At 39.9% G+C, this 13,884-nt stretch overlaps 1 protein-coding gene and 1 long non-coding RNA gene across 2 annotated transcripts; both read right to left on the reverse strand.

Moving 5' to 3' along the window:
• Positions 1-238: 238 nt before the first annotated feature.
• Positions 239-4,558, reverse strand: LOC124850927. Its single transcript, XR_007032024.1, has 2 exons — positions 4,392-4,558; positions 239-4,070 (listed from the first exon to the last, which is right to left on the reverse strand). It is a non-coding gene; the product is annotated as an uncharacterized LOC124850927 (long non-coding RNA).
• Positions 4,559-8,361: 3,803 nt separating this feature from the next.
• On the reverse strand, positions 8,362-13,850 carry LOC118305826 (protein C-ets-1-like). Its single transcript, XM_035629766.2, has 8 exons — positions 13,832-13,850; positions 12,367-12,486; positions 12,060-12,263; positions 11,271-11,345; positions 10,945-11,130; positions 9,772-9,996; positions 9,547-9,665; positions 8,362-8,807 (listed from the first exon to the last, which is right to left on the reverse strand). Exons 1-8 carry the CDS (start codon positions 13,848-13,850, stop codon positions 8,595-8,597), a joined length of 1,161 nt encoding a protein of 386 aa, XP_035485659.2. The 3' UTR covers positions 8,362-8,594.
• Between the last annotated feature and the right edge of the window lie 34 nt (positions 13,851-13,884).

Raw genomic sequence — 13,884 nt, forward strand, 5'->3', positions numbered from 1 at the left:
TTCCTCAGATTGTCCTGTCCATCATCTAACAGCTTGAGCCAATCAAAGCTCAGTCAGGGTCGGCAGTAACTCGAAGAGCCTAAACCGGCAGCAGCACGCATCACAACAGTGGACGGCTTCATTGGAGGGGAAAACTCATGTTGACATGTCCACACCCCTGAACCTTCCACAGTGGAGCTGTGAGATTTGTTTATGAGCCGACTCTTGGCCAAAACAAACATGGAGACACACACGAGGATCAAGGGGAAAAATAACAATAATTTATTCCAAAAAACATAATGTAATTTAACTTTGAAGTGTTGTTGATGCAGCTCAAGAAATACTTGACATATAAAAGATTACTTCTATGGCTGACACTCCTCTATCCATTGAGGGATTTGCCCATTGTCCAGAAACTCGTTCACTTGAAGGTATTCCAGGTTTGTGTTTCAATTTCAGAATCTCATTTGTTCATGTTATAGTCTTTCCTCAGCTCTCAGTCTTGAACTACTGTTCCAAAGTCAGTGTTCTTGTCCATTGTGCCACACCAGCCATAGCAAGTCTCTTCGTCGTCTTCACTTTCTACCTCTGTTGAATGATGTTGGTACAAAATTGTTGTTTTTATGTGGATTAAAGAACTGAACTAAAGTGAAGAGACAGCTATTTAAATGAATTACAATCAAGACAAAGGTACAACACCACATTGGTCAAGGTTGACTTGAGTGGAAGTCCTTCCAAAGTTCCACATGTTCCGCTTGTTTTGTTTCATCGATCTGTAGCTGTGACAACAGACAATGGATGTGCCTGGATCTGCCCGAGGTGATTGTTGAACACTCCACCTCCTGTTCCAAGGTTAGTGTTCTTGTCCACTGAGCCACCGCCATACAAAGTTGTAGCCTTCGATTTCTACTTCAGTTGGCAGATTGAACATTTGCCTTGAATATTGATTTAAAAATGTATAAGTACTCTCTTTTATAGGCCTTACTATGGTTTGTTCTTTTTATGTGGACTAAAGAACTGAACTGAAGTGACAGCTATTTAAATGAATTACAATATCCACCATACAAGACAGTAAAACAAATATGATACAACACGATGTTGGCCAAAGTTCACTTACGTCGAAGTCCATCCAAAGCTGCCCTTGCCATAGCTGGTTTTATTCTACGTCATCAATCTGTAGCTGTGATTACAGAGACATGGTGTGTGTTATGTAATAAATTACTTTTAAATACAACAGCTTTCTCAGTGCTGGCCTGGGTTGTGTGTAATAAACATGAAGTTTACTGCAGTCAAATTGTCTGTTTTGCTTAGGAAGGTTAGTAACTGAGTGAAATGGACCTGAAGTATTTCAGCGGAAGCCATGATAAGAGCTGCTAGAATTTTCTAAATGATAAGGAAAGGAGCTTCACTGCTTCCTATCTTATCACCTTAGCATAGAAAACACTGGACCCTCCTTTATGAAAGGAAAGGAGAAGATGCTGTCCCACAATTCATTGCAGCAGCAATATGTAAAGTGAAGGACAGAACAGACTAGCTGTTTAATTCTCTTAACACAATCTAAATCTGATCTATAACCCTCGCATGATTGTCTGAGTATGTATATATACGTATTTCTTCTCTCACAGCTGTCCAGTCAGAAGTCATGTAACTTGCATGTTATTTCAACATTCCAGTCCTGTTTGTTTTGTTTTATTTAAAATTATTATCTATTTTGTTGTAACTTCCTGTGAGTAACTGATGGTTAAATGTTTCCTCAGAATAAACTGAAAGCATCTTTTCTTATTAGGTGTAATCCTGTTCGGGATAGGAATGTTTTCTTGAATCATAAAATGTAAAAATGTGCCACATATTGTGAGACAATGGCTGCAATGCAATCTGAATAAAATGACCCACTCAGATGTCCCACCTGCATCACAAAGTACTTGTATCATATTTCATTACTTGAAACTTCAATGTTACACAATTTTAATTTCTTCATCGATTAATGTAGAATATTAACATAGAATCTTAATACAATTAATATTTCAGAGTTTGTAACAAACAAATATGTGGAAACCGTGTCATCCTTGTGCATTGCTGGCTAGAGGTGCAGATTGAAAAGTAACCTTAACCCCATTAATGCAAAACAAGTTTCTCCATAATTTTTGCACTTTGGGAGAAGAATATGCTTGCATTTCATATTTGCACTCCGCGTATAAAACAGTAGCAAAGAGCAACAATATGGTTGCACCATAATACAGACACAAAGCACTGAATAGTCAATGTATTGTGCTTATTTGGTGGTTTTCTAGTCAATTTCAAGTACTCTAAGCACTTTACAACTCGGTTGCCACTCACCCGTTCACAAACACATTCATACAGTGATTCTATATCAATATCTTTGTCTATCAGTCATGCATCTCATTCACATGCTGCCAGTACAGCCGCCAGGAGCTATTTGAGGTTGAGATTCTATCCCAAGGACACTTTGGCATGTGCCTCCTGAACCATAGCCACCAGGTTTGAAGCATCGACATCCACAATGATTGGCAATGTTATGTTTTTTAAGAAATTTGCTAGTGACAGAAGTTAAAAGTAATTGCCATTAGGGTCTTTAATCTGTGGAAATTGGAAGACGTACTCACCATGTCTGTATCGCTTGTTATCCTTCTGACCTCTTCAACACATTTATGTGGAATAGACACAGTCAGTCTCTCTCTCTCTCTCTCTCTGTGTCTCTCTCTCTCTAGAGAGCCTTACTCCTGCCTCCTCGTAGCCTCTGTCCACTCACTTATGTTTATTTCAGCTGGTTGTGGAGGTAGAAATAACAGAGACAGAAATCTCCAAACCTAGGCCAAAGATCCGAAATGGTTGCAATCGTGTATAACCATTAACTACATTTTTAGTTAGGAGCACTATAGTCAAAATAAATTTATTTCAATAATAGCAACTAGTTATATTTGGCACTATGCCTCTGCTCTGGGACCACCCTGCCCTTCCAAGTGCCAACGTGGAAGACATTAAGGAAGGGAGAGCACATCTCCCCACCCTCCACGTGATAACATTGAAAGTCTGAGGCAGGGAGAGCACACAAGTCCCTTCTTCACATTGGTCCAGAATACCATTGCTGGTAGACTTGGTGCACTGTCCATCGACTGCCCCTCACTGTGGACCCCTCACCACCTCTCAGAGTCCCCTGGGATGTGTCGTGTTCAGTTTGGATATCCAGATTCTCTCGGCTTTCTGTCTTTGAGTTATATTCGCATTTTTGGTTCACTTTGTACTACGCTAATTCTAATAGAATTCCATCCATGTATTAAAAAAATGTTGTACCAATGGAGTATGATTCTCTTTCTTATTGGAGATATGTCTGTGTTGAGTAAACCTCACTCTAATGGTGTTACCAGTTCCCCTGACAGTTATGATTGATATTCCCATGGTATCTTGTTTTGAACAAATTATTGCTGTAGTGACTGTGCAACCTCTCTGTGTTGGGTTTGATAATGGTTTGACTAGGTAGTTTAGCAGATTTCCTATTTTTCCTGAATGCTGCAATAATTCTGTGATCCTGTAAAAGCTGATTTTCCCTCGTGAGATTATTAACAATAGGTTTGGTCTGCTGAAAAGTTTTGAGTGGTTTTCTAAAAAGGTCCTAGACTACCCTCTAGTGGACAAAGCTGAAAACAACACTTTGGTGGCTTGAATGAAATCCTCATTCTGCACATTTGCGTTACAAATAATTAAAATAAGACAACATATACAAACTCAGTTGTCGGAAGAAACATAAAAACATGATTGTGCAATAATAATAAAGCGCATATTTAGATGATCTCAAATGCCAGGGAGAAGAGGTGGACTTAAAAGACTTTGCAGATGTAGCGGCTCTAATGGAGAGGGGGATGTCTTTAAGTCTTTCATTTTAAACATACACATTTCAGACATCCCGAGAACCTGCTCCACAGAGGTAAATTAAAAATCAGACACTCACGCTTTAAATACATCCCAAACACACTCTGGGCGTGGTAAATCACAACTTTGCAGTCAGCAGGAGGATTTCATTCAGCCACCAAAGTGTTGTTTTCAGATTGGTCCACTAGAGGGCACTCTAGGACCTTTCTTAGAAAATCACACAAACAAAATCATGTTAAGTCATATAAAGCTGCTCGGTCCATTCTGGTCTGTTCGTTGTGTTACTGTTGAAGGAGCAGGACCCTACGGAAGCGTATTAGGGCCAGGCATACGAAGAAGGAAATGAGGGGGAAGATTATTAATTTTTCAAATGAGGAGATTTTTTTTATTTTATTCAACATTTCGAGAATAAAGTCGAAATGTCGAGAATAAAGTGGAAATGTCGAGATTAAAGCCGAAATAGCCTTAAACGGCTGTGTTGTGGTACCAGCTCAGCTAGCTGTCACACGTCCACGTTAACTCACGTTAGCAAAGCTCCGCTAGCTTCGGTGACTGCACGCCTCTCAAAATCCATGAACGGTTGTTTGCAATTGAACGTTATCGTGTCAGGACACACGTTGACGTTCATGTGCAAAAACACTCGTTGTCCCGCATCGTCTCTTCCAGATTCAGCTGTCAATCATAATATATCAACTTTGGTTAGCAGCTAGCGCTAGCAGCTAGCGCTAGCAAAACATCAACATCCGGTTTGTTTGGAGCTGCGGTAAAGTGTTTCTGTGTCATAATTTTCGATTTTATTCTCGAAGTAGTATTTCAACTTTATTCTCGACATTTTGACTTTATTCTCGAAATGTAAAAAAAAACAAAAACATCTTCCACCTCATTTTTCTTCATCTTATGACTGGCCCTAATACTCTTCCGTGCGACCCAAATGCAGAGTACAAAAGAAAAACAATTTATAATGAACGAAAACCAAAAAATGTTTTCAGATAGGAAAACATGAAACAAAAAGAAATCCACGACACAAAAAAAAAAGCACTGGGAACAAACACGAGTCATTACTGGGTCGGACAGAAAACACCATCTCCAGGTACATGGGACGGCCATGGGGAAGAAATTTGCCCACTAACATAATTCTTTAATAATAAGAGTTATTTGGTTTTCAGATATAAGTATATGGAGTTTCCTGGGATGGAGCTTTTTTATATTTATATATTTATTAAGAAGAAAGTGTTATATAAACATAAATTAATTCTCCATTTGGGGATTGGAATGACGTTTATGTCTGTTATGATGATGATGTTGTGAATTGTGAATTCAAATTGCTTGTTTTAAAACTTGACTCCTCACTGGACACGTGCGAAGAACAAATCTATATTTATCGACTTGGACTGAGACGATCATTTGACCATTTACATCAGTCCTTGATCGTGTCAGGAGAGATACTAATTTCAATGTTTGTGAGGGAGAGACAATAATTCCTCCCCGTGTTTTCATTCTACCTCTTACACATCATTAGGTTGCCAGCTCGGCATGAGTGTGTTCACTGTGTTCAAGTGTGTTCACCATCTGACTTGTGTTTCTGTGACTGAACCATTAATGCCAACTGAAATGGACTATGGGAGTGGAAACCTTTCAGTGGGATTTGTGATTGTAAACAGTCCATAGCCAGTATTGTTTAATTAACACGTCCGACTGGGAGGAGGCCCCGGGGTAGACCCAGATTAGATATCTAATATATTAGGTAGCTGTGCATGGGATGGTCTTAAATCCTGTCTCTTCACAGACGCTTTATGTTCTGAAGGATCAAACTTGGGACCGTTGAGAATACGGTTTTGTAATCTATTTTGTACATATTAAAGTGCTTTTCTTGTGCATGCCACATTCAGGCTCCACTGTTTCATTAACATCTCTACTATTTGCAGCATGAAACGATATGATATGGCCGAATGCTGATGTTCTTTTCCCCGCCAGTGAGCAGGTGACAGAATCAGTGTGAGAGCACTGAGTGTGTGAGGATTACTTCCACCACTTACACTCCCAAGGCCTGCTAATGGAAGGGCCGACATGTGGGAGAGAGAGACGGAGAGAGAGCAAGAGTGTGTGTGTGTGCGTGTGTGTGTGCGTGTGCGTGTGTGTGTGCGTGCGTGTGTGTGTGTGCGTGTGTGTGTGTGCTTGCGTGCGTGTGCGTTTGTGTGTGTGTGTTGGAAATTAGTTTGTTCACTAGTCAGGACATAAATCGTCTCTTTACAGGGGTGAGGGAGAGTAAGACATTGAGCTTTTCATTTTACACAGAACAAACGGAATGACGGGCAGTAAATAAATCTGTGCTTCTCTTTTCTCTTTGATTCCAGAGGGTCTTGGATCTATAATTTTTCCGCATACAGCTCATTCATTGTATAATCAGGATAATTAGATGCGACGAAACATGGGAGTCACTGCTTCTGAATTGTATCTTTCACATGTATTATTATTTATACTTTTAATGTACCTCAACTCAAGGTGGGAATTTAGTTTATTTTTACGCCAATACTTTTATCTGGCAACCGTAATTACTGGTGAGCTTTCAGATTAAGATATGAAAAAAGAAGATGATAATCTCATGAAATAGAGATAGAAAACAGTGGACTGATATTGAGACACAATGCTGACATGGTTGGAAATTCATTTGTAAGTTGTGAGAAACAACAAAGATTAATTCAATGTTCAGTCAGATGTAAAAGTGGATAACAGTGAAACATGCTCAATATCTACCAGCCATAACTCGGCAGAAATGTACGTACTCTTGGAGTACCTTGGATCTTGTTTTTCCTATATGGTGCTGACTGTGGTGTCAGTACAGTCAGCACCATTACAAACTACAGATTAGGTCCATTCTCTGGCTATTGAAAATTAATTTAAAATCAACTATATTTAGTTTCTGTTTAACCTCAATGAAACATTTTCTTGCACGTGTGTATTTACACAGGAATAATAGAGCTCTGGTGACACAGGGTCAAACTGAAAGGAGTCATTCTTAAATCCACAGGAGCAGAAATGAATCCCCTGCTGGATGACTCAAAAGAGGGCTTATAGATCAACAACAAGCCTTGTGTGCGGGATACGAGACGTTAAATCAAACCACTTGATTTCTCTGCAGGAGCTGGCTGTTCCAGTCACCCACACACCTACTTCACGTATGCAGTGAAGTGAAAGGAAACAGAGGAGTTGGCCGAGCAAGCGTGAATACATCAATCAGGTTCCATTTGTCCAAGCACCAGCTGATCTCTGTGAAAGCACCCGGTGGCAGGGACTTTCTCCGGCTGGATCCGTGTCCACACATGAACCTCCAAGAGATGATTTAATTTGATCTTGTTTGCTTCTCACAGCAGGGAACTATTGTCTGTGGGAGCTCCCCAGTACCAACACTGGACACAGCTGTACTGCTCAGCTTGTTCACCAAATGGGGGGAATACGCCTTACAGAGTCTCTGAAGGAGAATCGATCATCACTCCCCATTCATATTTCCCCATTTACCCTGGATTTCAACCTTCACAGGTCAGAGTGCAGTTAGTTAATGCCTTGGTTTGCGATATGCTTGTATTGGACTTGCCATCTGTATCCGCATGATAGATGCCATTGCATAAGCATGGATTTTTTATTATAATGGATACAAATAATGGATTATCCATTCAATCATTTGGGCAGTTCCTGGAACAGCACAGCAACACAAGACACCCGTGACCTCACAATTTGCAGGAATTACTGCTGCGGTGTAAATCTGAACCAACAAAACAATTCTAGGAAGAAAACCTAACAGAGTATCCTCATCTTAACCATGACAAGATAATAACCTTGTCCAGTGCATGTGGAATGATACTCAGTAGAGTACATACTTCTGCCAAGGACCAACAGTCCCTTTAATTCAATCAAGCCCCACCAAATTGCACAAACTCATAGATAACAGCCACTTAAATGTACCTGTTTTTATCAAGATCTATGACTTATTCCCTGGGACTCTGGAGGAAAAAATAATAATAATATATATATCCTGGATCCGCCCTTTGTCCGGATCTGTGCCAGAATTTAATGGGTTCTTTCTTGGTCCATGTCCCATCCTTCTACAAAGTTTCGTGGAAATCCACTTCTTGCTGGCAAACACACCAACCAGCTGACATACCAACACACAAATGAATACATTTACAAAAAAAACATAACTTCCTTGGCAGAAGAAAGTAAGCAGGCACATACGAACATCCGTTGTTCATGTATATCTTGGTAAAAAAAACAAAAACTATATCACCAGGCTTCTGCCCTCAGCTGTTACACTGTACCAAGGCTCGTGTTCCTTCTGCTACTAATTCAATCCCTTCATGCATACCTGTATGGAAAGCCAGGAGGGCCAAAAACACATGAAACTGACATCTGAAGTCACATGTCGTCAACATGTTATTTGCATGGACACAACACACTGTTCGTCTTACTTGTTTGTAGAGAAATAAATGACACGAATGGTTGTGCTGTGACTTTTATTGTTTGACAGTGACGACAAGATAAAGTGCTACATGTCAAAGCTCGTAACTGATATGAGCCTCCTCCCGCGTGTACACGAACCCACACGCCGGGTGTGTCACCGGACAGACCTCAGTCGGCCTGCTCTCACGAACAAGTGGTAAAAGATGGAAATAGAAGGATCCAATTTTTCAAAAGTTTCTCTTTGCCTCATCCTCCCAGTGTTAGTTGAATCCTCAGTGACTCTTGCTGACTATGTCCAGCATAGCATGCAACTCTTCAGGCTCGTATCCCAGGAGGCCTTGCAGGTTGCAGACAAAGCGGTAGACGTAGCGCTTGCCGGCCGTCTTGCGTATGATGTTTTTGTCGTAGTAGTAGCGCAGACCGCGGCTCAACTTCTCGTAGTTCATCTTGGGTTTGTTCTTTCTGCGGCCCCACAGCAGCGCTACCTGGGGGGCAGAGCTTCATCTTAACACCACAGGACTAAAACGGGGGTCTGAGAGAGCAACGGGCCTCCTACGCCCCTTGCTTCCTCGTAACTGGACAGCAATATGATAACGATTAACAACACTGTGTGCAAGATATCAAATGTAGACACTCAACAACAGTGTTGGACTGGATATGTTGTTCAATTCAAAATATGATCTTGTATTTTGCATTGACTGTACTTCCTGCTTAAATTAATAATGCTACGATGGGTGTTCATAAAAGACCTTTGAATGAATTAGAGTTAATCATGGTTTGTTACAAACAAGAGACACGAGGAGATGACACATTTCCCTCCGGCACCAAACCATGTGTGGAGTATTGAGTGATCCTGTAATTCAGAGCTTCTGCAGGCCACAAAGGTAAGTCACGTGGCAGCCCCGGAAGATCTGTGCGGCAGATCCCGGGCATGTGCTCAGTAATCGACCCATGACACTAACAATCTTGCTATACATCAATTTCTGCCTCTGGTAGGGGACGGGGGGGGGGGGGCATGAGCGGTGACTACATTGATTCCTGGTGGGGGGCATTGCCCCTGAGAATGGGAACAGTCAACCAATGACACGAAACCAGCAGCTAATACTTCCATATTTTACAAATACCTGTTATTGGTCAACTGATCTCATCGGACTGTGAGTACGACAGAACGTTAATGTAACCATCAACCCTGGAGATTTTTCAAACCGTATGGCCATCGTGTACCTCATCAGGGTCCGTCAGCTTGAACTCCCACCCGTCTCCGGTCCAGCTGATACACGACTGACAGCTGCGGTCTGTCAGAAGCTCCAGGAGAAACTGCCACAGCTGAATGGGACCACTTCCTGTAGAAACATGATGGGAAGAATCAAGGGTCAACACCTGCTGAGTAGATCCGACACACCACGAGATTACAACGAAAACTTCCTCATTATCTCTTTCAGCACGGACCAGTGTAACCAGCGAGGATGGCTGCCGGTATCACAGCTCTGCCCAGGTCTGTTTTGTTGCCGACATAGTCCTTGAAGCTCCTGTGTGGCTGCGGTGAAGTAAAGACATTTTCAGACATGGTCTCGTCCATGACCGAGTCGATGTCGTGGAGCGGAGCGGTCCATGACAGAGCGTCCACAATGTCAGAATCGTCACTGTGAGCAATCTCCACCTCTGAGTCTGTCTCTACAAGTACAGGAGAGAGGAGGAGTGAAGCAGGTGTGGAAGACTCTTGGGCAATGATATAACACAGCCACATTGGTGGTTTGGTACAGACAGACAGATAGATAGATACCATAATGAGATAAATACATAAACATGACAAATTGAAATTATTGACATAAAAAGGCTAATTGTGATTCCCCCCCTCAAGCTCCACCAACTCCTGAAATAATTAAAAGTTTTTAGCAGCTTGATGTTTAATTTTCTTCATCAGCTAGTTGACAGGTTTCTCTATTTGTTTGTCTGCGTCTTCCGTCCTCATGGTGATCGAAATGTATAAAAAATTTAAATCACTATGAACCTGTGGCAGAACAACAACAAAAAATAAATAATATAAATTTATATATGTATATATATATATATATATATATATATATATATATATATATATATATATATATGTTTGTGTGTGTGCAGGGTCTGTATCACCCCTCTGATGCTTTTAATTTAATTTAAACTGTTGTTCATTTTCATATGCGCCCTAAATCTCATAGAAAATATCTCAATGCCTGATGAAATGAAACTAAAATTGTCTAAATGGCCAGATACCACTTTTTTTTAATTTGGGTGTACCAGAAATCATTTTTAGAACAATATAACCTCAGAATATGACTCAGACCTAACAATAACAGTTGCAGAACAAAATTAAAAAGATCTATGCCTCCAGTCAACACAATAATGTTCAGGTTCGAACCCCATGAGTAGCACATCAGTGTGGGTCAGATCACACCCACCTTCAAACTCACTCAAGTTTCATGACTGTCTTGCACAATTAATGAGTTATCGCTATAAAAAAAAAGACCACATTTTGCAATGCTGATAAATACACACACAAAGACACACACACAGACTCACAAGGTGAAAACATGACCAGCCACAATGCAGCGGCTGGTAACAATCTGTAAGTCTTACCCTCATTTCCTCCTGCGTCGTCACACAAAGCAGGAGAGGCCATGCTCCTGCTGGGGTCGTCGGCTTTATACAGATAGTAATCTTGATGTTGTGCAGCCACAGGGTCCAGTGTGTGCAGCTCCGTCCTCCCAGTGGCCTCATACTGGATATGGTAACTGTGTTTGTCTGAATGCTCCTGATCGTCTTCTGGGGGAGAACAGAGATAAGGGAATCATGAGCTTATTCACAATTATATCATAATAAGGAACAATGTCATAATCAAGTGGAATAGTGGTAATCATCATGACGACAATTCCCAAAGTTTGCAGAAGACACATTAATATTACCTCTGTTGAATTGAAGCTGGCAGTAAGATGGTACTGTGCAGATGGGTAATGAAGAAGTACAGTCATATTCGTTCTCTGCGGAATTAAATTCAAATCACAACATATTTTTAGCCCCATTGTGTTATATTTCATTTTTCATATTTCATGTTATCAATGTCTTAAAGAAGAGGGACGCAAATAATAATAATTTTAATACATAATGTATGATATAGCTACACATACAGGATGTACAGTAGGAAACAAAAATATCCTCATTGTACATCATCTTTTGTGTGTGATACACAGGCCAAACACATCAGGAAACATTCTGGACTTCTTGGTTATTAACAGTAATAAGTATTTCTATTCAAGCACATTAGGTACTTGGGTGCAATCAAATTGGATGGATCTCGAATTTAAATGGTAAATAAAAATTGTATGTATAGATAGTATTTGTCTATTGATTGTGGTTTATTGAAAGGTTTCACATTTCACAGAAGCCTGACATGCAGAAGTGTAAAGCCGTCCTCTTAGTTTGAAAATGCATTTAATCATGAAGGGAGCTCCAAAGGTATTATGATGTCTTTTATAATTTATAATTTTTAAAACTATCAATACGGGCCTTTCAATATCATTCGTCTCCTCCTGCAACTGTGGGGTCACAGCTCCGAGGATGAGGAAGATGTTTGTGTAGCTGTTTAATCATCCGAATATAATATTACTTCTTCAGGTTCATTTGACTATGGCTATTCTAATGAAGAAAGTAATTACATTGTACCATCCTTTTCTTTGGTTGAACAATGCCTTTACCTCTCCTCATGGTCTCCAGATGCTCCCACAGGATCTCCCCCGCAGTGCAGTCGGACGTCAAGTCCAGGAAAGCATCTCGGTCCAGACCACACAGCTCACTGCCCTGCAGGCCTCTGAGGTCCGAGGCCAGACAGTGGAGTCCGAACTCGGCCTGGCACCAGTCCAGCCAGTGGTTGACCTCCCACTCTGACCACAGGGTAGGATCTGGGCATATATACAAACGCATAGATCTAGAGCTCCGAATGCACCACATGGTTACCGATGACATATGACAGATGAAATATGTTGCGGATGGTTCAAGCGGTACCCTGTGGAAAGTGACGGGTGATTCTCTCCTGGGTGAAGCCAGCGAAGGTGGCCTTCACCGCCTGGCTGAGGACCTCCTTACTGGTCGGGGTGAGGGGGGGGACGTCCAGCGTGTCCAGCTCTTGGAAAGAAATAAAATATCAAGACTTTTTCCTTTTTTATTACCATAACCTGTATATATATATATATATATATATATATATATATATATATATATATATATATATATATATATATATATATATATATATATATAAAGTATTCAATATCTTTTTATAACAACATTTCATTACCTCCAGAGACTAACACTGTATTTGGTCCTCTAATAAAATATTTATAACCAGCATATAAACAATAAATGGTTTATGTTGTATTATATGTAGTTGTTGACAGAGATAAATTAGTGTTATTGATGCATTTGTCAACAGCTATTACTCCTCCTGTCAAGTAGGTCTAATGTATAAGCAGTTGAACAACAATAATAACAATAAAACGTTTTATAAATATATGTTGTGATTATCTGAAATGTGTCTTTGTATTTTTCCCTGCCCTTGAATTTGAAGCATTAGTAAGTGTAATTGTGGTGTAGCTGCGGCAGTCGCTCATGCATAATTCTTCCTGTTCATGTTTTTCCGTGTCTTATACTCATCTGAAGAAGAACATTTTAAGGCCAGTTATATGCACATAAATGTCTCTTATATTGTACATATAATATTATATATATTATATATAATTGGCCATTCAACACAGTAAAAAACATACACATTTCTTTTTATAATATATTATTTCTTAATTATTAGGAGAGAAAAATTAATTGAACTGAACTGATTTGAATTATCAGTCACATAAAACATTAGAGGCTTCTTTAGTCTCAGATGAAATAAAGTGTTGCCATATTCAGGTACATATCATAATGATTTAAAGCTTAATTCTGAGGTGTTTTAAGCTCCAGTCGTTATCAAAATGTCTCAAATAGCTCAATTATAATTGATACATTAATTAATACACACTTAAAAATGTACTTTCAACTACATTATAATGTTTTGAAGGGTTTATATACTGCTTGTAAACACTAAATAGTAACGTTTAATCATAACATCTATATGTATATACTGAATGAACAGTTTGACACAGGAAATAGGAGAAATTAAAAACAATTTGCAACAGCCCTGATGTTGATTTAAGATAAGAAAAGACAATCCTCTATTTGTACCACAAAGGGGAACTTTGGGTGTTACAGCAGCAAAGTGGATAGCAGAAATATTTTTTAAAAGCAATACGATATGTACAAAATATCAAGTATAAATACTATATACAGAGCAGCAGTGAAAATAATTGCACATGGAGCATAAAGTATTGCACGGTTGGTAATTGCCCTCAATTGAAATGAAATGAATATTGAACTTTCAGGTGAATCATTAGTGTGACATTTTGTCACTGACCAGATGAAAAAGTACAAGTCTTACCATAGGTGCTGCACTCCATCCCAGTGTGTGAAGAATGGGGGGGATCAGGTGGA

Source organism: Scophthalmus maximus, chromosome 1 (genome assembly GCF_022379125.1).
Source record: "Scophthalmus maximus strain ysfricsl-2021 chromosome 1, ASM2237912v1, whole genome shotgun sequence".
NCBI lineage: Eukaryota > Metazoa > Chordata > Actinopteri > Pleuronectiformes > Scophthalmidae > Scophthalmus > Scophthalmus maximus.